Source organism: Nestor notabilis, unplaced genomic scaffold (assembly GCF_000696875.1).
Source record: "Nestor notabilis isolate BGI_N333 unplaced genomic scaffold, ASM69687v1 scaffold25920, whole genome shotgun sequence".
NCBI lineage: Eukaryota > Metazoa > Chordata > Aves > Psittaciformes > Psittacidae > Nestor > Nestor notabilis.
The window spans coordinates 1-24,769 of record NW_009911027.1 but is presented as its reverse complement, the minus strand read 5'-3'; the positions used below and the strand labels follow the sequence as shown (position 1 = coordinate 24,769).

Here is a 24,769-nt window from a genome sequence, read left to right as displayed (position 1 = left end):
TTATTAGCCAGATGCCATACTTTGGTGCACAGAAAGAACAGTTTAAAGCCAAAAGCATGTGGTTGATTTTAAATAACCTGATCTCATGTGTCTCCTTTCAGGATTTAACATTTGCTAAGGCTAATAAGGAAGAAAAAAATCTCATGTAAAAGATTTCATGAGTGATTTTTGAGTATTGTAAAACAACATGGTCGAAGGTCTAGACTTACTACTATGGAAAATAAAGTTTTAACTGGACTCAGGGTTCCCATTGGTATGTTTCCACTGAACATAATCATTCAAAATAGAATTCAATTAATTCAGTAGTTATCTTAATGATTTCCTGGGAAATGGATGTACTTCTCAGGCTAACCCATAGCAGACATTTTCATAGGTGTTAACTTTAGAACTCTCAAGAGTAGAGTTAGAATGGCTTTGTTTACCAAGGGACCCCTTAGTACCAAGAGATTATGTGGAAGAGGTTTGTTTTTTAAAGATGTATTGCAAGAAGTGTGGGTTATCTTAGATGCAAGACATTTGTGACAAACTTGACCCTCAGCTGCATCATGCTGTCTTCATGGATACTTATCTGTTCAGACCACTGCCAACAGGTAAATTTTGAAATGTTAATAGAGATGGCTGTGAGACTACATGGAAAGAGACAGATAAATTGTGCATAGTACCTTTAATAAAAGGGTATTTTTAAACTATAATAAAGACTCATGTCTTTAGATTAATGGTAACTCTTGTACAACCACTTCTAGTACATGGTATGGTGTAATAATTGCAGCTTATTTGTGACATACAAGTACCTCCACAATACTGTTGTTGCTGTCATAAATAAAAAGTGATTTGCACCACAAATTTAATTCAAGACATTTGCCTGACACTCTGCCCAGACCAATGCATTTTTTTTTTTAATGCTCTTCAGTAATAGTTTTGGAAGTCTCTATCTTGCATATCTCTTTGTGGCACTGTCTTATGCTGTTTACAATAGTCTCAGGTGATTAATGTTTGTTTTGAAGTTGTGATTAATTACTTTTACAATGATAACAGGTACGTTAACAAATAATAGAATAAAAGCTTAAAGAAGAGTTCCCTATGTTTCTCATTAGGCTCTTGAGAAATTACTTAATGAAAATTGGTTATTGAATTATCTGTAAGAAGTATGTTCTTGATCACGCTTTAATGGTGTGGAATAGCCTTGAGTAAAGAAAACTGCAGAAAGATAAAAATATCCTATTGTTGTAGGTAATATTTGTGTATGAAAAACAAAGAAAGAAAATTACAATGACCCTATCCAAAAACCAAAAACCAGATCATGCTTGACTTTCTACGTATAAATGTGATCTGGGTTCTAATTTTTATTTAATCCCGGGTAAGGACAACTGACATAGTAAATGTCATCACAGTAGTATGGAGCAACGTCTTACACACATTCATGCTTTTTATGGCTCTTTAATTGCTGTTGACCTATATGTAGTGCTAAGGCATTAACTTTCAACATCTGTGTGCCGCTGATGTTCGTCTTTGTTTTGGACTACAGGCAAAAGTATCAGGAACACATCTTCCTTCGGATGTTATTTATAATATTCTGATTTGATGACCTGATTATGAATGCTTCTTTTCTGAAATAGATGCAGAATACTCAGAAACCAAAATGAAAATATACTATTAATAACATAGAACCTTCAATCTTGCCTAATTATGTCACTTAAAATGCTAAAGATACAGGATGTTTTCATTTCTGGCAGCCCTACAGCCAGAGAAATGCTGTTGCTTGTAAAAATTAATAAACCATAACTTTTCCACTTTTTAACTGTATTTACAGTGATTAGATTTTTTGTGGCAGTCCCTGTTGCTGTTTCAATATTGAGTACCTGCAGTATTGTTATCCTAGTAAAAGAAATAACTATTTCTAGATCAACAATGGCAATTACGAGTTTTCATTTATAGTGAAAAATTGGAAATACTTGTTTTTCCAGAACAGAATAGGTGGTGTTTATAATACAAATCTAGACATCTTCCCTGCTTAAGTATGTTCTGATTCTTATTCTTAGGTTAATTGAAGGGGGAAAATAAAAGGTTATTTCTAAAGGTGCACCTATTAATAGCAGTCACATTGTAAGATTGCACAATAGCATCTCATCCTGAAGTCTTCCCAACATGATGATGGAAATATATATTTCTTGTACACCTCACTGATGTGGTTTTAAACCTTTTCTGAAAAAAATAAACCCAACCCTTTTATTTTCTAATTGATATCTGAGGAAAACAAACTGAGATATCTGAGCATATGAATGATTAATCAAGAAATATATTTCCTCTAAAAATGTGAAGCTTTGAATTTTTTATTATGGTGTGGGACCTTTCACATTTTTCATCAGAAATATATGTAGAGATTACTTGATTTCTTTTATAGGAATGTGAAGATTAGTAATGACTGATTCAAAGCCAGATTTTTGTGTTTGATTAAGATGATGAGATGAAAAATTTTGCTAAGTCTTTAGCTTCTTTGCACCCACATATACATGTCTTTCTAATCAGTGCATTAGTGAATAAATCTAAAATTCACAGCAGCATCACACTTATGTGCAGTTAATGAGAGGTTTGGCTAGGTCTGCTGCAGAGATAAGATTAAAAATTATATGACTTTTTTTCCCTTATCTTCTTCTTCACGCTTCATAGGTACCTTCTACTGTAAAGTTGTCTTCTATTTATTTTCGTCATTTAAGGGTGTATATGTGGGGTTCCGGTAGAGTAAAGAATGACCTTCTATCCTTATATTTTCAGATGCATTGTGATGTTTATTGTTTCACTTGTATGAAATTCTGTGTAGTAACAGGAAATAGTAAGATTAAAAATTAGTTTCATCAACAAAGAAGAACTGGTGTATTTATGGGTTTTTTGAGAATACATGAGGAAGACTAATTTCAAGATGTTACGATTCTAGTACTTCACACTTCTCTATATTGTCTAATTAAATTAATAGAAATGTTTGCATTTATTGGTATTTATGCTTGAAGTACTTTATTGTTTTTTGTCTTGAACAGTATTGAGACTTAATTTCTTATAGCTGCTAAGGAAATTGCATGAATATAGAAAATATTAACTTCTATGTTTTGAAAAAGAGTTGCTCTATTTAATTTGTCTCAGGGGAGAAAGTTAATCTTCTTCACTGGCTCAGTAATCCTGAAAAGGATCAAATCTCTTCCTTTGTGACCCCAAAGAGTTGGATCTTGATATTTTAAAATTCAAAATTTGGCTTTCATGTTCTGTTAGTGCTTCTCAGTGGATCTTGGAAAAAGCAGGTCAGGCATACTGCCAAATCTCAAATGTACTGAAAGTGAAGGGAGTCTACCCCACATTAATCAGCGGTGCAAAAGTCCAGTTGACAGCTAACTCCATGTATCAAAACTTATGTTCTAGATTATTGATGCTCTCTACAGTCTTTATCATATTTTCTGAATAAAATTTTCTTACAAAAATAATGATCACAGTCTCAGTCTCTTGAAAAGTGTATGAATGTTCTTAGCATGAACTTACTAAGAATTATTTATATACCTGGAGACTTCTAGGAAGACAATTCAGTTCCCTATGTGAAGGTCATGTGTTAGCAAGCTTGCATGTTGGCATCATTTGTTTTGTAATTATTACAGTGATAGGCCAAACATCAAGGTCATGGTCAAACAAGGCTGACAAGGAAGAATATATTTGCAAACAAAAATACATAAATAGCTACTACACTTATTTTTCTTTCAATAAAAACTTAAATTTCTTATCAAATCTAGCACCATAGATGTGTCAGGTTCCTTGCTACCTTTGCCTCATGGTACTTCCCCTAGCATCAGGAATAGTTAAAAAGTTGCAATCCACAAGCTTATTTAGTACAAAAAGTCTTTATGGGTTTTAATTCGTTTGGGTTTTTTTGTTTGTTTGCTTGGGTTTTTTGTTTGTTTGTTTTTATTCTCTTACAAAGTTGATATATTTCATCAAAGTTTATAAAACATGTCATCTGCATAGTTTGATCAATACAATTTCACAGGGTAACTTCCCAAGTTTACAGTATAATTTTTTTAATTAAATTTGAATGCATCTTTAACATTACACATTTAACCGTGTAAATTCAAGATTCCTCCAAGAATTGCCATTTATTTCAGAATGTAACAGAATAGAATCTGAGTTTTGGTTATAGCTTTGATATTCATCTATTATACATTATTCTTTTTTATGCCTGTATTTCCTGAAGACTATGGCTTTCCTTTCCAAAAAGTAGTTAATGACAGGAGAAAAGAACTGAAAAAGAGGCTTTGAAGATTTTTAAGACCTCCGTGGCAAAGAATTCAACAGTGTCTAAGTATATAAAAGAAGGGTGTAATAAAGAGGGTGGGGCCGGGCTCTTCTCAGTGGTGCCAAGGACAAGAGACAATGGGCATATACTAACACAAAGGAAGTTCCAGCTGAACAGGAGGAAGAAATTCTCTACTGTGAGGGTGACACGAGGGTGATAAGAGGGCTAGAGCACCTCCTGGATGAAGACAGGCTGAGAAAGTTGGGGCTGTTCAGCCTGGAGAAGAGAAGGCTGCATGGAGACCTCATAGCAGCCTTCCAGTATCTGAAGGGAGCCTATAAAGATGCTGGGGAGGTAGTCTTTGTTAGGGACTCTAGTGGTAGTACAAGGGGTAATGGCTTCAAACTTAAACAGGGGAAGCTTACATATAAGGAAGAAGTTCGTTACAGTGAGCGTGGTGAGGCACTGGAATAGGTTGCCCAAGGAAGTTGTGAATGCTCCAACCCGGGAAGTGTTGAAGGCCAGGCTGGACAGAGCCTTGGGCAACATGGTTTAGTGTGTGGTGTCCCTGCTCATGGCAGGGGGGTTGGAACTAGATGATCTTAAGGTCCTTTCCAACCCTAAATATTCTATGATTCTATGACTCTATGACTGAGCATTAGAATAGGTTGTTCAGAGAGCTTGTGGAGCCTCCTTCCCTGGAAAGAGTCATGAGTCATCTGGGTATGTTCCTGAGCAATGTGCTTTAGGTCATGCTGCTTGAGCAGGGAGATTGGAATAGATGACCCCTAGAGGTCCCTTCTAGTCTCAACCATTGTGTGATTCTGTACTTCCAACAGTGCTACTTCCTTCACGTGGTGTACTAATACTTTTTTTTTCTTTTTTTAAGCTTTGAATGATAAATGATACATTCTCTGTTACAGGTCTTCACTTGTGAAGATATTTTCAGTTGTAATCGAAGTTACTTAAGTTCCTCTTAGGTAAAACTAATGTGCATCAATTTATTTAGAAACAGAATTTGCTTGAATATGGGCAATGGAACATGCTTCTTGGATACATTCAGAGATTGCAGGAAGTGAAGAATGATGGAAGGTGAGTTCTGTAAGTCATGAATGGGTTTGAATGTGATTAGTTACAAAGAAATACTATGTAAGTTACGATGTGAATATAACTTGATTTTTAAAATGTGAATTGATTGCCTGCAGTAGGGATAATGGAACGTAGCCAGAGATTTTTCATAATAATTCTCAACATCTTCTAATTACCGAATCAATTATGAAAATACATGTATTGGCTTGATGATATACAGTTACACAGAGGGAAAAGCTAGTTTGATTACAGTATATTTAAAACTCAGGAAATATACTAAGAGCAAGTAGTGGCATACGAATCCACCCAAAGTGGAAAATATTACTTTTGCTCAAGTACTGTGATTAGAATAATTAACTTAAGCTTATATATAATATTTGGAGGACTGGAATCACAGTCTTCAGTTTAGAATGGTAGGGAGAAAGAAAAAACTGAATAAAGCAATACTTAGTGAAGAAAATATGGAAAAAGTTTTATGTTGCATAAATGGCCTGTACTTAAAAGAAAAATGTGGGTTTAGTTTTGATAAAGCCTGACCAATGAGAATCTTTTTCAAGTTACTGTGGAGTGGTCTTAATGCTGTAAATAATCCTGTTGGCCAAGTCCCAGTACAGTGCAGATGAGAAAAGGATGCAGGAAATTCTGTTGTTTACACATGTGTCTGTAACACTGAGAAGCAAGAGGAGCCCAGCAAACTCGGAGGGTAAGGGCTCTTAAGCATGTGGGTTTGCTGTTTAATTTTTATATCTCTCTTTAGGGACAAAGTATGAGTTACTATCATGCTGATTGTAAGAAGGAAAACAATCTGAAATACCCAGTAGAAGTATTGAAGATCAGAAAACAGTATTTGAAATACATGGCTAAGTCAGATTTAGCTATATTTTTCTCTTCTATCCTTTTCACTGGAGTGAAAGGGAGTGTTAATTCTAACACCCCACTAAATATAGCTTGTTTTTCAGATGTAATAGGATCCTTACTTACCATAGCCAGGTAAGTTTTCAAAATCTTGAAGTGGCAGTTTGTTGAATTATTATTTCTTATTTTTTATTTAGAAATCAGTATAAATGCAGAAAGTTCAAGGGTTATACTGTTTCAATACCGAAAACCTTTTATAAATCACTATGTTAAAGGCATCTACAATAGGGTAAACTAGTAAAGCTTTCATAACTTTTAATCATTCTTGGCATTATGAACATGTGTCATGAGGATATTGTTATGAATTTGCAGTAGTTCATATTGGGGTTTTTTTGTTGTTTTCACAGTGTTTCTATTTTCATAAATTACACTAATGAGTTACATAATCCTAATTTCCTTCAGAAAATACCTGATGATAGGATAAGAAAAAAGAGTGTTCTTAGCTATATGATACTGTTCTAATGCAATGAATTATGATTTATTGATACTATGACTTGTTGATGCTAGATAAAGATATATATTTTGCATTATTTGAAAGGCAAATATCTCAGATGGTTTAAGACTGTATTGATGATCCGTTCCTAATGAGAACCAAGGGACAAATTTCAAAAGTAATGTTGATGAGTTTAATAAACATATATAACAAATAGTATTAACAGACCTCCTTCTGACTATTCAGATAGCTGCATTTTGTCTGTCTCCATTCTCACTGATTCTTTTTTGCTAGAAACCTAGTTTTTGTTTTTGATTACCTATGTTAGAAAATCTACATTCTTTCAAGTTTCTGAATACAATTCTTTGCATAATATAATGAACATAAAAGAATTTCTGTAATTTATTTGGTATAATTAATAGAACTAGTCATATCTCTCTGTCATGTACCCTTCACAGAGAATTCTATGAAAAACTTAGAGAAAAATGTAAAATTAAGAAGTCTGTCCTTTTTATGTATTTACATGTAGCCAGTTTTGAGTTGAGGCCACTCTGTCACCTTAAAGTATTAATGTTAACCTCAAGTAGATCTGAGAAATAAATAATTAGAAAATGAATAATCTAAAGCAGCTGGTAATGAACAGCCATTATACACTGTCATTGACTTCAGCATCAAGAGGTTTATATCTTGGAATCATTTGAAATGTACAAATTTGATATTCTACTAGTTGACTCTTCTGTGGGTTGACAAGACTAGGAAATGTTACCCACTTCCTTCTGTCTGAAAAATAATATTCAAAACAAAGTATGTCAAAGGAGCCAAGCTGAGTAACCAGTACTTAGACAATTAATTTCTTCTCTTTTGGTGGGACTACCCGATGGCCTACTGTAGGCAGTGAGAGAATAAATAGTTATGCTTCTTTATGCATTTAAGTGACCTCTAGGCTACAACACATGGTAATTTGTGGATTCTTTCATGTGGCCACTCTAGGAACTGTAGAGCCATGGCTTATGTGACAATATGAATTATTTCTTAAGTACACTTTCCTCAAAGAAGACTTAGTGGAGTTGGAGTCATCACCAGATGCTATCTTATTAAATCCCTCAAAGGAGTCCTTGAAATGTTGAAAGACATAAAATGGTGCTGAAATACTAAATACTAAAGAATAGTCACTAATTATAGAAGAAATTCCCTCTAAAACTATTCTAATAAAACTGAACATGTCTCTGCACAATAGAATCATCAGTTCTAATAGAACTTAGAACTGTATCAAAGTAGTTGAACAAGCCAAAGGGATAGGCTCTGATGCAGAGGAAACAAAATATTCATGAGCATTCTTACTTGTCTGCTTATGTGGGTGGGACAATCACTTATTTCCAGATTGACTCTGAGTAGTGTTTTGAAGAAAAATTGTTCTGTGTCCAAAAAAGCATTGGAATGTTTCATGTCTTTGTCTGAAACAATGCATCAGATATCTGTGATTAGTTTTCCCTACTCCCAGTGTTATGAAATTGCTTTTGAAAGTAGGTCATGTTTTGATTAGAAGAAGATCATAAACGTTTTCAACTATAACAAGACAATTCTTAATCTCTTATATCATAAAATTTCAGATTTTGTCACAATATAAACAGGAATTAAAATCTTGACTTTTTCAGGGACATGCCTTTATAGCTTCACATATTGAGAACAAAATTAAAAAATCCCTCAATGTTGTTTTGTTACTAAGCAAAAAAACCTGTAAATGAAAGTGAAGCCATCCAGTTTAAAGTAGCATTTAAAAAGTTGTCAGAAATGTGGTATAAACCCTAGAAAACAGAATTTTGATGATTTTTATGTAAGTAGTGAAGCTTCTTTATACATTTAAATGGCCTCTACTATTTGGATGGACAGGTATTAGAATTGTGTCTGACCTAATTCTTGTTCAGTAAAGTGCTTTTCAGAGTGGTTGAAGAAGTCTGTTTTCAGTTGCCTTTTTCAACTTTATTTTGAAACTGAAAAGAGCCCAGCTGACCTGATCTATAACTCTATGTGAAAAACATGGAGGGGGGGGGGAAACAAAAGGAAAATAAACCCAAACCCACAGATCTTTGAAGTCCTCAGTGCCATTCGGGAGTAACTGAACATCTTAAATTTTGGCTATACCAAATAAGAACTTACGGAGGCTCTCACAGAGAGATTGATTTTTATTTTAAAATAAATAAATAAAGAAATAAAAACATTAAATAGTAGAGTGCTAATGTTAGCAGTGGCTGGGAAAGGAACCTAGCCATTGAGAATCTGACATGGTACAATGGAATTTGTTTTAAACGGTTTACTCTAAGTTTATTTAAAGCTTGTTTGCAAGTATTTATGTTTCAGATATCTTAAACTGATTAACAAACACCCTGGTTAAACAGCTGGATGAAATGTTTTTAGCTTTTTTTTCTTCTTTGACTTGTAACTTACAACTGGCTTAAGTGCTTGCAAATTTTAAAAAAAACTTCTAAAACCAATTATGAATGACATGCTTAAAAGCAGATCTAATCTTGTGGATGATGTATGTCTTGGATATTATTCCCATACTTTTCCTTTTATCCAGAAAAAGGTCAGAGCAAATCCATGAAAGATATTTGTCTGTGTCATGTTAAAGGAGTGTCTGTCAGTATAAGCAAGATATGTGTGTACTGGCTGAGCTGCATATTGTGTATTTACACACTGACAACTCTATGTGGAGTCCTTTCAGATTTTCTGTTGTTGACTGACAGCTGGTTCAGATGCAATTGAGCTGAGCAATGTAGTAAGTTACCTGCTTAGCCTTCGTATCTCCAATAACGGGGATATGACACCTTTAGCACTGCTGTTCATTTCAACATGCAGTAAAAACATTTGTCACATTAAGCACACTAACTTCCTCTGCTTTCTGTGGAAACAGAGGAGGAAGACTCATGCACTTGGTTATTCTTTACCTCAGCTGTGGAACTGATGGGAAAAAAAAAAATTGGAAACCATTTTAATGGGATTAAGAGCAAATCTCACTGTGTCTGAAGAACAAGATGCCCAGGTGCTTTCATAAATCGAATGAAGTGTTAATTTGCATCTTTACCCATAAGCATTGAAAAAAGATAGTGTTTCAGTATACTGAACTGATATTAACTAATGTGAAACCTATTCCTCTGAAGCAATTACTTGTTTCAATTTTGAAAGCAGGTTACTATTCTAAAAAAAATCTCTTTATGCTATTCAGGAGATCCTTATTAGACCAGACTTTTAAGTGATAGGAATTTGTTTGAATGAATTTAACATTGCCTTAGTTTAAATACACTCTGAATTTGTTATGAAGTAATTATTCATAGCCTGTCTTTCCTAATAATCATGCAGGGCATCATTCAGACAATAAAAGTAGATTACCAATCTCCACATAGAATCAATGAGATGAGATTAGAACTCAGGTGAGCTTTTTAGTCCAGAAGTTTACGCTGGGTTTTGTAAACTTGTTTGTAAGTTGTGTAACCTGTACAGATCTAAAACTTTGGCAAATCATACTTACCCTAATTGCCTCAGAAGTTGATTTTACCTCTTTTTTTGCATTAATCATATCCTAATTGTCCTGGGTTCAGCTTAAACCACGACACTAATTAAAGTGATAAGCAACATCAAAGAAGAGCTAGCCAGGCAAACTCTTGTATCTTATAAACCACAGCTAGCTAGTTAAATTGACTTAAGCTTGTATTAGCTTCTGCTTAATACTTAGTTCTGTTTGTGACTCTCCAGCAAAAGCTGATCACTTCACACATGTTCCCCTCCCCCCTGCATGATCTGATTATATAACTTATTGTTTTAAGTGTGGTGACTGAGAAATGAGTATCAATTCTATAGACTCAAATGTATAAAAATTATGGTCAATACATTAAGAAGATTTGTAATCAAACCAAAACATTCCTGGGGAAACTAAGTTACTGTAAATTTTACCTAAAACAGTACTTCAGAGCTTCTTTTGGCCTTGTGGGTCACAAATGACAACATCTGTATGTACAAATATTTGTTACACATATTTAACCCTGAGGATTTGAATACAACTTCAGATGTGAGAAACCATCAGCTTCTCTATGCAAAAGATTTTAGAAGATATTGCAATGATATGTAACGAGTTGTGTTAGCCAGTAGACCTAAATCACAATAAATATATAACACTGGTTCTTATCTTGAAGTAGTAACGAAACGCTTAGAGTTTATTGGAAGTGGCAGCCAGAAAAAGGAAAAAAAGTGTAGAATTTGCTTATTTTTTGAATTTATTGTAATCTGTGACTACCTTCCAAGTTATCTTTTTTTTACGAATGTGTATGTGTACAATAGGTATATAATTTGTATAATATTATGTAAAATATATTACCGTGTTTTAAAATGGATTGAAGCAGTGAACAGAATTTTACTTTAGATATTTAGACATGAGGAGAAAAATGATAAAAGGAAAAGCAGTACATAGGACCACAGAGAAGTGGACCAAGCTCGTTTCTGGTGCATCCAGCACCATGCATTATAGCATTTCATTTTGAGTAAGATGTATCCACCAGTGCATCCCTGAGAATAAAAAGTATTAGGCATGCGTCATAGATAGTTTCTCAGAAATGAATTAAAATATCTAAGGATAAAAAAGCATACTCTTTCATAGGGATTTGTCTTGCAGATTTCAACAAACAATCTGGCTACCACTCAAGAAAAAGTAAGTTGACACAAAATGGGCTTATTTCTTATGGCACTTCTCTACTTACATGGTGTTTTGTGAAGCATTTGGCTTTAAGTTATGTATTCAGAGATTCAAAATTAATGATCTTTATTCCTTCTTGTTTCCTGGCTGTTATACTGGGAGAAGCAGACATGTACAGCTCCTCAGAAATCACGCTGCTCGTAGTGTCATGGAATGGCTGAGGTTAGAGGGGACTTCTAGAAAGCATCTAGTCCAGTACCCCTGCTCAGAGCAGGTTACTAGAGACTTCTATATACCATGTCTTTGTTTCAAAAGAATTGCTGTCAGACTAGAGGTTTTATTTTCTCTAAAATAGGCAGGACCATTTTCACTTGGAATTGTAAATCTTATTTAAAGGATTGGAATAGGTTATGGGAAAGGATCCAAAATGAGGGTAAACTGGCAATGTGAGTGGTTGGACCAGCCTGAAGGTCACTTAGGGCTGCTTCATGTTTCATTTCGTGAAGTTATAAATTATATGTATATATCATTTTACTGTACATGTCTTCATATGAATTATGAAAACCTTCAGGAGAATCAAGCTACTATTAACAATAGAAAGAATTCCTGCTCTGGTGTCAGAGAACTTTTGTCTCTTATCATGAGTACTGGAATATCAAGTAGCACTATACTTAAAAATGTTTTAAAGTGCTTATTTCAGCATTACGTTAATTGCTTTGTTTTCCTTCAGTTTCTGCTGTGGTTTATTGCCCTTCAGTCACTATCTTTAATGTGCTCATCCTTTGCTTTTTCTCCTGGTAATTTAGCTATACATCAACTACTCACATTAATATACTTTCTGGGGTACTCGAGAAACACCTTGTCTGTCGCAATATTTTATATGGCAGTAAAATGAAATTTTCCTTACAAAACGCTATCTTCCTGAAGTTGCTTTCTGGTTTTGAACTTTTTAGGCTTGATATAGTAGCTGACAAACTTCGTTTCTGGATTTTTTGATGGAAGACCAAGCTTGTTTCTCTCTTTCACCTTCTTTCTGTCTGTCATGTTATTTCTTCTCATCATCTAGCAGTAATCAACTCAGAAGTGGGATCTGACTCTAGTTTTGCACAGAATCTACTAAAAAATGCTTACTTAAATTTGGTCCTACTCTTTTTACTGCTTCTGAAATTTTCTAACCTCTCTTCAGATTACATGTATTTATTTATTTTCAAGGCAAAAGTGTTTATACCAGAAGGAAATAATGAGGTAACTAGTGAGTTTTTAATCCTGTCCTTTGAAAATTAAGGAACTTCTTCGAAATTAAGCCTGACATTGCCTCTTGCACTTCAAAAGTTCAGGCTGAGGATAGGTTACAGAAGGAAGATGAGGTTGTCTAATTTTTATTTTATCTGTCAGGACAATAATGAATTATGGCTGTGATTTCATATGATCTCAAAGACACCCTTAACGAATCCATACTTTCCAAAGTGATGAGGGAAACCTATTTCTTTCAGGCACTTTACAGATTTCATAATTGGAAAAAAACCCCAAAAGCAACCAAAACCACACACACAAAAAAAAAAAAGCCCTCAGAAACCCACAAACATTTCTCATTGTGAAGTTAGAAACATGACTAGATTTTATGGTTTTCACAGCGTGTTTTTAGTTACTGGACATGAGAAGTAAATAGAGTGGGGTTTGGAAATAAATTTAGGTTTGTATTGGTATTTTGATATTTAAAGGAATGCAGCTAGAGAAGTGTAAATAGGAAAAATGATCACATAACTTGTAACAGGAAGTAAATCATTTGCATTGTTTGTCTCCTCAGTACATTTTTTGGCTGGTTTTAGTTATGACACATGCATAGAAGATGATGTTTGGAAACAACAGAAACAACATAAAAATATAGCATACGTTTTAATATTGTTGTCTTATAGCTGTGGAAAAAATAAACAGAATGATCTTTTGCTGTCCACTGAAAAGTCTTGAAATCATTATCTTTTAATTTTCGGTTCTAAGCCAACAATTTTCTTAACTTGCTAACACAGACCATGATCAGACCCAGACTGTGGAATTATAATAATATGCATACATTGTCATGGTCTGTTTGGATGTCTCAAATTTACAGCACCTTATGCTCTGTAAATTAAATTTCATTTTGTGATCTCATTAAAAAAACCAACCAAAACCAAAAGAAACAAGTCTCACCCCCCAAAAACAACTATTAAAGTACACAAAGATTTCAAACACTGGCAGAATCATCTTTGTACATACTAGTCCAACATGTGAATTCAGAAATTCATTATTTCATGAACTTTCTAACTCACAAGTTCTCTAATTCATAACTTATATATGAACAAAATACCAAGCTGTTGGTGAGAGTGCTCATTCTTCCTCCCCTATCATGGTGTGGGTGCCCCGTGTATCACATTGGCAAACACGAAAGCCTTAGAAGTCTGGCTGCTGTTGGATCTGCTTCAAAAACTTTAGGTGTAAGCTGAGATATTTCGATTTTTAAGCTCAGAAGTTTGGTCTATAGCATTTCCAAGAATTCACAGATTCCGAATAAACTGCCAGGCAGTTACTTTGCAAAGATGCAGGAGATGCTGGCTGCAGGTGATAGCATCCTTTATCTCTTCCTGTTCACTGTGTCCTATGTATGTGTTGCTCTTGGTTTCACTTGATCATACTGCTCCCAGCATATTTCAGGCTTTAGCATGAGCTGTGTGTTTATTATTATCATATTTTTACTTTACTCTTTCCTCTAAGCATTTTCCAGGTCATTATGGTTACCTTAGCTTCAGTTTCTTCTAATACTGTCTGATCATTTTCTAGGGTTTGAGTATCAAATTAGTTCATTTTTTTATACCAATTTCATCCAACAGAGTTTGAATAATACCTCCATGAGCATCTGGAACTGTGAGATTCTGACAATTGGAGGCACTTTTATAATAGTACATTTTTGTTATTTTTACATCTTTTTTCCTTTCAAGAATAATATTTTAGTCTATTTCTTTTAAAATAGATATAAGCACGAATCTTTGTTGTTCATAGCTGAAATGGAATACCTGTTGCCTTTTTTAATCAGTTGCTCTACAACTCTGCAGCAACTGAGTTGCTCTTCAGACATAGGTATAGACTTATGCAGCTGGTATTAAACTAGCTGCATAAGAATATCTACCCTTAATTCTACTAGCCTTATGTTTTAACACTCACAAGAAGCTACTATTCTTCTGATAAAATGAAAATACTTGTGAAAATACCTGCAGAAACTTAAACTTTACATTAAAATGTTTAAGTCTAGACATTCTAGTATTTTTATATGAAATCATAATAATAATAAAAAGTTTGGAAATGCCATTACAATGATGTGTGGCAGTTCATTTGCTTTTGTCACCCATGGCCTTAGAGGCTCACTAACCTGACAGCGAGGGTCACCATTATGAATCAGCATGATACATCACAGTTGTTTGCCAAGAAAGTAAGTTTGCAGGCAAAACCACACAAGCCTTTTCTCCATGGGAGGGCAAGTCTGCTCTAGTCTTCACTGAAATGCATTCTCTTTTCTAACTTGCATACAATATTCTCACAAAAGTTAAACATGGCATTTTAAATATAATCTTTTATACTACATACATGCTTTGTATGTTCACAAACTCTTGGCTAGTAAGATATTATTCTACCTCTTACAGTCTTAAAGGGGATTCCTAAAAAGCTGGTTTGATTAGATTTTCTGAAAAGCACATAGGGAATTTAAGGCACATTCAAATATCTCCTATTCCTTACTACCTTGAGCTGAGTCAACACTAATATTTTCTGACAACAGGTAATTTATTTTAATTCTCAGATTTTTTGAATTTTAGGTGCAGAGTTAGGATCACCTATGCATGATGAAAAGTCCAGGCAAAGGTCAGCATATCATAAAACTATTTGAAGCGTACTAGGCTACTACAGCTTTAAGTTTGATCTGATTAGTGGTGTTACAGCCTCAAGACCATTAGAGCCACACAGTGCTGGGGGGTCAAGGATCCATGGCCAGTGAATGAGACCACTGGTTTTGGCAGTAGTTTGCAGTAAACTCGAACCTCGAACAAGTCATGAAACCACAGCAACAGATGATTCTGATTCATGAAGATTTTTGTTCTCAGGTTTTTTGAAGTTTCAGACAAAGAAAATTATTTGCATTCTTATTTCTCCAACTTTTAAGATTTGTAAACTGTACACTCCCCAAGTTCTGCCATCTTTCAGTGAATATGCAAAGCTGCTGGCAAAATCCATTTATAAAACCTACTGAACATAGTAATGAATGTCTCTGCAAACATCTACTAGTCTAGGATAGAAACAAAAAAATGTGAGAAAAAGTTATTGTACTATTTAAAAACCCCAAAAGCTCAACTATTGCATTATATGCTTAAAGTTTACAGTGGTTTGGTTTTGTTTGCTTTAAATTAAATCTGTAGGAAACAAAGGCATTATCACAAACCAGAAGTTAAATTAACAACTTACTGTGGAAGTTAAATATTGTGTTATTTTGGCTCTACTAGGCCTCATACAAAATTCTGGGTGACAATATCTTTGTATTTTGGATGAACTTTATTCAAATAGAAATTCTGGAAGTAGGTCAGGCAACGAGAAGGGGGTTGGTGGTGATACACTAATGATCATGAAGGGAGTCCTTTTCTGTCCTTTTCCTGCTCTCATATCCATACTTGACTACAGTAGTTCTCCACAAGATTCTAACAAATGGCAAATAAATGTCCTGGAAAGCACAGAAAACTTGAACACAGCTGGAAAACTGGAATCAAAATGTGTAAGAAGTTCTATTCAGCTGAAATGAAACATGGCTGAATCATAATGCCAAGACTGTCTACCCTTCAGCATTTGTTTACTGCATTGGCTTTCTACATTTCAAACACAGGTGTTAACACTAACATTAACATGATTTTTTTACAGATTGGAACATAAGAACATCTTTTTTTTTTTTTCTTTTTAACTTGACAATGTAGTCTTCTACTGATACAGCAAGATTTGTAGTCTTTTGGAGGTTTTGGTTCTTTTTAGGAAACAAGAAGGAAACAAGAGTGACTAGTCTCTACTGACTGTCCACAACAGCATTTTCTCAGCTCTGGGATGGGAAAGCAATTTCTCAGACACTGATTTTCCCCTGGGCCAAATAAGTAATAGCAGATACATAGTGAAAAGAAATGCAGCAAAATTTATTAGCAGAATCATGTCATCATGAGGTACACTATACAGTACAATAGGATAGTACTACCCTTTCAAGAACATACTTCATTGAGAACTTCTGGAATGTATACAGCAAAATAAAGCCCCCTATAAAAATGTTTTATCTCTTTCTCATGAAACAAAGAAAATCCAAAGGTCAGGGGTTTTGTGATTTTATTTCCCCCCCCCCCCCCCATGTATGCAAATTATAAGATAAGTTTTGTTCAGTATGAAGTTCCATGGTTTGGGAAAGAAAGCAAGTGAATCTGTGGTTGCAGTTTATACTAATACTTCCCTCTTACTAGACATTTAAAAGATATATTCAATTTCATCTTGTCTTGAAGGAAGAGAGCTTTTGCCTCGTTTGTCTAGACTCAAAAATTTTGACAGCACTATGATTATTTAATGGCATTTCTTTTGCTAGCAATTCTTTGTTAAGTAATAGGTATGTCTGTTTATACTGTACTAAGAAAGTATTACATAAAATATATTTTAATAACTATTTCTAAGCATATGAAGCATATTTCTAAAACATCAACAGCATTATTAAGATTATCTCCTTATTATAGCAGTAAGATAAACTAATGTTTAAGGTTATTCATATAATTTAATTGAGGGAAGCTAAATTATTTGTCTTTGTCTTTTTATAGGAGTGAAATTAGATGATTAATCAAAACATGAATTTAGGCTCTGTTCAGAAACTAATGGAAGAAATGCAAGTTTTTGAGACCCAACCAGGACAACCTTATGAATTGGCTGGAGGTTGCCAGCCAGGTGGCCATCTGTGTAATTCAAATCCTCCATCTCAAAGTTTCTACCCGTATTCATCTCATTATCCATACATGCATGCCAATTACAGCAGTGATTGGGAAATTTCTGAAACAGTAAAAATTCAGGAACTGGAAGAAGTCAAAGCCAGAGCTGCCCAAATGGAGAAGACCATGCGCTGGTGGTCAGATTGTACTGCTAACTGGAGGGAGAAATGGAGCAAAGTTAGAGGAGAAAGAAATAAAGCCAGAGAGGAAGCAAGGCAATTGAGAATCAAATTAGACAATGTTGTAAAAGAACTGAGTATGCTTAAAAAAATAAATCAAGATTTAGTAAGTGAGAAGAAAAACTTGGAAGATGTAACAGCTTGGAAGACAGAATTCAGTTGCTCAGAAATGTCTTATATTAAAAAAGACCTAAACCAGTTAACATTTCTGGAACAAGAACCTGTGAATGAACTGAGAAAAATTAACAAGATTCCTGGAACAGAAGACACAAAAAAGGTAAAGAATGGGGAATTAGTTTAGGTCATGAATAAGCGAGACCTTATAGAGTGTATCTAGAAATTTTCTAGGATTTTTTGAGGATTTTGACCAGAACACTAACTGATCCATTGAATAGCAAAACCACTTCTCTCACCCATCTATTTTTCCTAATATTCCTAATACAGAGAAGTACAGAAAACAATTCATACCCTTCAGCTATGGCTAAATATAAGTAACAGAGGCCGACCGTTATATCCAGTAATTTAGAGCATTGTTCTGACTCTCATGTTTTAAGATAACATTACCTCTGTTCTCTTAATTCTCGATGTTTTGTGTACTTTTTTTGTTTTTTAACCTCCAAAAAATCAATATAGGTTCTTGGCTTCTAAAATAAAATAATTTAATTCAATTCTCCTTTAATTCAACTTCTAAAATGTGGGAAGAGGTTTGTCAAATCCTTCTGCAAATTCACAAGATTTTTTGCTTGGTAAGGAGAGCAGTTAAGTTGTTATACAGAATTAATCAAGTATGGGCATGGTTTAATTACAGCTCCTAGTTCTATACAAAAGAAACAGTTATATTCAGCAAAATCGAACAATTTGTTCATGTTTTACCAGTTTTAATTCTGTGCCTTAGCATGAATTACGTAGTCCTCATAGAAAGCAATACCTAAAAACTATACTTGTTATTTTTCTGAATGATAGCAGTCATTGTAGAAGTAGGAAATAAGAAATTTTTTACTTCAGTTCAATGGAAATTTTCAGGATCTTAGGCCTGAATGTATTATGTTCAGAATTTTCACTCAGTCTGTAATGCACATATATGATATTATATTCCTGTGAATTCTGAAAAAACCCACAACCAACCCGCACCATAGTGTTATTAATGAGAAGAAATTTAGCCAAAAAAAAAGTGCATAGATTTCATATTTTTGGGCAGATAAACATGCCATAACAAGATTCCTGGAAGGAAATGACACAAAATACATTTTAACTGTTACATTTTCTGCTTAGTATAAAATAAAGCACTACTTGAAAACAGAAACTTTATATATGAATGGAAAACAGTCTTATCTTTTCATCAGCTTCTGATATTTTCTGATGTAGATTGCAGTCATTCTTCTAAAAACTCAGAAAAACAGAGTGATATGAAATAGCACTGATGGTAACCCATTTAAGATTTTAAACACATTTTGGCAGAAGTGATAAAACTTAAATAATTTTAAAAAATAAATATTGTTTATAAGAGATGTTCAGTCTTCCTAATAAATATGTATTTTAATTTTTAATGGGTTTTTTTCCTAATTGTTGTTATCTTTGCTTATGTTTTGTATGCAAAACTTGTATGTCTTCAAAATAGGTATTATGGTGCTTTTAGTTTCTGAATGGGATCCAAATTGGTATGTTATTCAGTTAACTTTGCTCCTTCTATGAAACTTGTATAAGTCTGTCAACTGATTCAACATGATTTCAACTAGAAGTTCAAGAATTCTTAATATAGAGATTCTCAATATATTATTTGTACGCATAAATTGCATTCCTGATTTTGTTAGTTCCAGGATTCTGTCTTCAATGTAGTTATAGCTAACTAATGATAACTGGAATCAATTTCTTTAGTAAAGATGCATTAGAAATATTTTGGATATGAAACTTGTCGTTACAGGAGGTGTGAGAGAGAATCACAAAATTACAGTGATCCAACTATAATGACTTTTGCACATTCTATCCATATGCAAATGTATAGGAAGTTACTTGTTTCCTTTTTCTCCTACATGTCTTAAATGCCTAGAAAAGTCTTGGAAGTCCCTGCAGAAGTTATGTGAGTATTTTCTCTTCAATTATGTTTTTCTCAGATGTCATTTTTGTTTTCTCAGGATATAATCAAAGACCAGAGCAATCACAACAAAAAAATCACTCCAAAACCTCCTGATTACTTTCCCAATGTTGTTCCCAGCACCTATTTGGAGGAACATAAAAAAAGTTTGGACAGTACAGCTGAGACAACAGACAATGTTTTAATACACGTTTCAGTCTTGCATTTGCAATTAGCTGAAATGCAGAAAATCTTACAGAAGGAAAGAGAGTAAGTGCAAAATATATCCTACTTGGGAGAATCTCTATTAAAAATAAAGGTTTAAAAGACACTTTCTAAAATAGATGTGGTGATACTTTAATTTATAGTTCATATTTTTTCATTTCTAAGGTTTGTTAACTGTTTTTTACAAGGCTTTGATAATAATTTAGAGAGAAAATCCAGCATAGTGTGTTTATTGTTTTCCTTAGCTTTTGCGTTGTTTAAATAAGAAGTGCTCCATACAGAACTTTTAAGAATATGCATTTAATAAGAAAATGGATACTTACTAGAAATGTGGTATCAATACAGTGGTATCTAACGTATATTATGCTTAGTTATTGGAGTCCTTTGTGCATAATAACAAATTTTCATATACTCTGCCAGTTGAAGGAGTCCAACTGCGCACTGACTAAGGCTGGATTTGAATTAAAAGTACATCGAATACAGCTGCAAAATTCTGTTAATCTTAACCTCTTCACTTGTCATATGGTCTCTGTCAAAAGCAGGTAACAGATAGAGAATAACAGACTTATTGTATGCTTATTGTATCATATCAAGTTTTCTTTACATAAATACTAAATGTTCATTTTGGTGGCCTAAAGAGGTTATATGTTCATTACACATTACATGTTAGAATATGAGTCTCTGTGTTGGTAGAAATTCCACGCTGTGTCATATAGGTGATCAGTATTGAGCAAGAGTGAATCACACCAAAAAGGCTTTCCAAGGAAACATGCATTATATGATGTATGATGGGTGTAGTAGGAGACTTCAGGCACTGTGTGACTGTAACTTCAAATTCAGCTGAAGTTTAACAGAAAATGAAAAGAAGAAAACATTCCCTCTTTTGCAAATACATTCAAGAGTTTCAGTTCAGAGAGTCTGTCATGGGAAACTGATAAATAATTTCTTTCCTGTCAGGTTTATTTTCACAATTGTCCTGTAGATGGTACAAATCTGAGTAAAGAAACAAACAAAAATATTTCAAAAATCTGTTAAATTCCTAACTAGTATTTATTGTGTTCTGTTATAGGAATTGGATAGCTGTAGAAAACACACAATAATATCATGTTGCAAGAGATCACCAGAAGTATGTTCTCTCTCATTAAAAAGGACTTAGATTTTTGTGGAAGCAAAAATCCCAGAATGCCTAAATTTTCCAGCTTGTCATGGTATTTGTATATGTGAGTTGAGACTGATGCATCACATACTCATTTTCCTCTAATTGAAATATTTAGGGTCTTAGGTACTTCATTTTTCAACAGCAGTCTCAGTATACATCCATGCATATATAAAACTTTCCTTTTAGAAAAAGGATAATTTTTCAACTTTTTTAACCACTTCAATAGATTTTGCCATTTATGTCTAGACATATACTGACTGTGGTATATGGTAATAAATTTACTGGCACATGAAATTTACAAGAACTGGGGCATGTCTACATCAGTGCCAACCACAAGCAGCAAATGCTCACAGAGCAGTGATTTCCACAAAATGGAGGGCATTGGTATAACAACTCCCTCTCTAGATCACTTTGGGTAATATCTCCTGTGTGCAAAGATGTTCTGTAAGCAGAATATTGGCAACTTAAAAGTATGAAGCAATTATTTTTGGCAATGCACACAATAAATAGCTGGGAATAATGTTACTAGGATAAGTATTAACATAGTCACCAGTCTCTTGAGACACCCTATGAGCGTTGGTCAGTCTTTCAGCTGCCAGCTCAGAAAGGGCTGGTCTCCACTGATTAGTGGATTCAGCTGATTTTGCTGAGTTTCCGTCTTCAGATTCCTAGGTTTTTCTCTTAGGTTTTAGACTTGTTCATGTCAGGATTACTACTCCAGGATCCTGGAGCTGCTAATGATCGCTATCTCAACAATCTCACCCCTGTTTGCATTTTCTACTTTTCTTATTTTGCATGGCTCTAACTTAAGTACTTTCTCATAGCTTCTTCCTCACAACTTAGCAATTTTCCCAGCAAACTTGAGCCAAGGACACACAGCTGTGCTGCATCAAAAGCAAGCTTGGACCATTGACAACTTGAGCCCTAAGGCCAAAGGTTACCTTGGCAGTCAGTATGATCTTACTCATACAGCACAGGACTTCTCAGCACGGTTCTCTGGTTTACATGCAGTACTCCCAAACTGTGGCCACATTCTTTCCAGAATCAAGTTAGCTCATGCAGACCCAGCGTTTGGACTTGCCCCTAGTTACCTGACTAATGTCTCCATAAGATGTTTTGTTTCTTCACCCTGAGAGGACCTCTGCTACGTTACCCTTAAACTGTGGATCAGGCTTTGCAAAAGAAAGGAGCTCAAAAAAAAAAAGCTTATGTTTTGACTATCAAAGACCTTCAGGGTTAGGTAAAATCATACACCAAAATCCTCTACTAAAAACATAGCTCATATCAAATACACATTTGAGGTCCCATTGACATTATCAGTTGCCGAGCATTTTAAAGAATCATTTTCCTAAAATAGCTATCTTTAGTCAGCTTTTGAATCAATGTTCTCACCTAAATCTCTTGTAGTTTCAAAACATTAATTTGTTCCCTTTTGAACTTAAAAGTGTTACTTTGCTTTAAAGCCAAAAGCCCAGCAACTACACTGGTATTTAACAATATCAAAGAGGAATTGCTTAGGGCTGCATGGGTAGACTTAGGCAATGGACACAGAAGGCACTCTGTGAGCATCAAGGAGCACTTTTTTTTCTGTGATGGTGACTGAATTCTGGCACAGGTTGTCCAGAGAGGCTGCTGAGCCTGCATGCTTGGAGATATTACAAAAGCCATCTGGACATGGTCCTGAGCAAACAGTTCTAGATGACCCTCCCTGAGCAGGGGAGTTAGACCAGATGACCTTCAGAGGTCCCTTTCAACCTTAACAATTCTGTGCAGTTCTGTGATTTAATAAGATAATAAGGAGTTAAAATAGGTGGTTACAAGATCCATTAACTGTGCTCTGATCTTGATCTTTTGTTTAAGTAATAGTAAGCTGCCTGGCAATAATATCTTTAGTAAATGGTTGATAAATCCCATTAGCCTCAGAATAGTAAATAACTGCTGTGGCATACAGCAGTTCTTTAACTGCCAGGATTAGAATTATTGTTTAAACTATGTCAATATTTTTTTCTTTTCTGGTATAGTAGCTCTTCATCCCTCCATTTCCACGAAATTTATATATTGTAAAATTTTCATCTCCCAGCATAACAGTACTAATGTGGTTTTATTGTTTTTTAAATTTTAGATTTCTTCAGTGTCCTGACTTTGTTCCTACATTGATGTTTATCACCAATGGAATATTACAGAATTTTAAACTGTGATTTTATTTTCATAGGAATGTTAGAAATGTAACTTGAAATCTTTTATTTGTAATTAAGATTTTTCTCTTTCACTTTTGTGTTCCAAATTATTTTTTGTTGACAAATTGCAAAATGAAACATATGCACTACAGAAATATGAAATGAAATTATTAAGGAATTCTATAAAATGAAATTATGAGAAGTTCATTCTTGTCTTTGGAACTTGGCTAATAGTGTTCACTGTGAACACAGAAAAGAGTTTTTAATTGGTCTCAAAGACAAGAACATCTGAAGTGCCTCTGCTGCTTCATATTTCTTTCATTATTTCCTGAATGATTGAAACTATTTAATTGGTTAGAAAAGTAAATATCAAAGTTCATTTTTTCAGTAATTCAGTACTTTTCTCCAAGGAATCATCATTCATTCCTTCTGAATTGTGTATCCTAAATAATTTTCCTGAATGTAGTAATGGACTTCATGCTCAACATACCAGAGAAAATGCTGAATGAGGGTGTAGTGCCTCTGAGCTAAATAATCATTTTTCCTAAAATTCTGCTAGCATTTTCTTTAAAGAGAAATTATTTTTGAAACATGAAATATACATATTTTAATACTTTTTAACATGTAAAGTACATTTCAGTACTGTCTACACAGTATATATATTCCCCCATATATCTGTGTTTAAAATAATATTCTGTGTGTACTCACATAAAATTTATACCATACCTTTTCCCTTAGGATTTTCCCTAAGTCACCGTGTATTAGGTGATCTGAATCACTAACTGAAGGGCAGTTCCAAAAGTACGTTTCAGTACTGTCTACACAGTATATATATTCCCCCATATATCTGTGTTTAAAATAATATTCTGTGTGTACCCACATAAAATTGATACCATACCTTTTCTCTCAGGATTTTCCCTAAGTCACCATGTATTAGGTGATCTGAATCACTAACTGAAGGGCAGTTCCGAATTTTCTTCAGTTTATCCCCAAATGTTATTTATTTTTAAATTTTAATTCTATACTACTGGGATTCTTTGTTCTCTTTAGCTAATATTTTTGGTAAAACTCTTGGAATAATGTGATGATAATGCAGGTTTTTATTAAAAAACAGATATACAGTTGTCAAAGGCAGCAAAATATAACTCGATCTGTGGAAAGTAATTTGTTGTCAACTTCAAAAAGATGTGATACTGACTTGTAAAATACTTTTTCAGAATGAATGCATTTCTGGAAAAAGAAATGGAAAAGATAGAAAATGAATTATATGTTTGGAAATGGAGATATGAGGAACTGCGTCAAACCAAGCTGGAAAGCCTGAAGCAGGTATGTTAGCAGTACATCGTTATCACATTGAGTAAGAAACAAAATTGAGACTTCTCATCTCCTGTGTTGTAACTAAGAGTAAAACCTTATCTAGGGTTTATGAATGTGATAAATCAACCATTTATCAATTATTTATCCATATATCCTGGCAATAAGGGACTTACGGAGGGTATGTGGATAAGCCCAGCCCTGGGGCAGTGTCCTGGGTTCAGCTACAGCAG

At 34.2% G+C, this 24,769-nt stretch overlaps 1 protein-coding gene across 1 annotated transcript; it reads left to right on the top strand.

The window, feature by feature from the left end:
* Positions 1-5,980: 5,980 nt before the first annotated feature.
* Positions 5,981-24,548, top strand: LOC104400654 (coiled-coil domain-containing protein 102B-like; the record flags this gene model as incomplete). Its single annotated transcript, XM_010012767.1, has 4 exons — positions 5,981-6,062; positions 17,247-17,867; positions 19,723-19,931; positions 24,440-24,548. Coding segments are annotated over exons 2-4 (927 nt in total), but the record flags the coding sequence as incomplete, so codon positions are not given.
* Between the last annotated feature and the right edge of the window lie 221 nt (positions 24,549-24,769).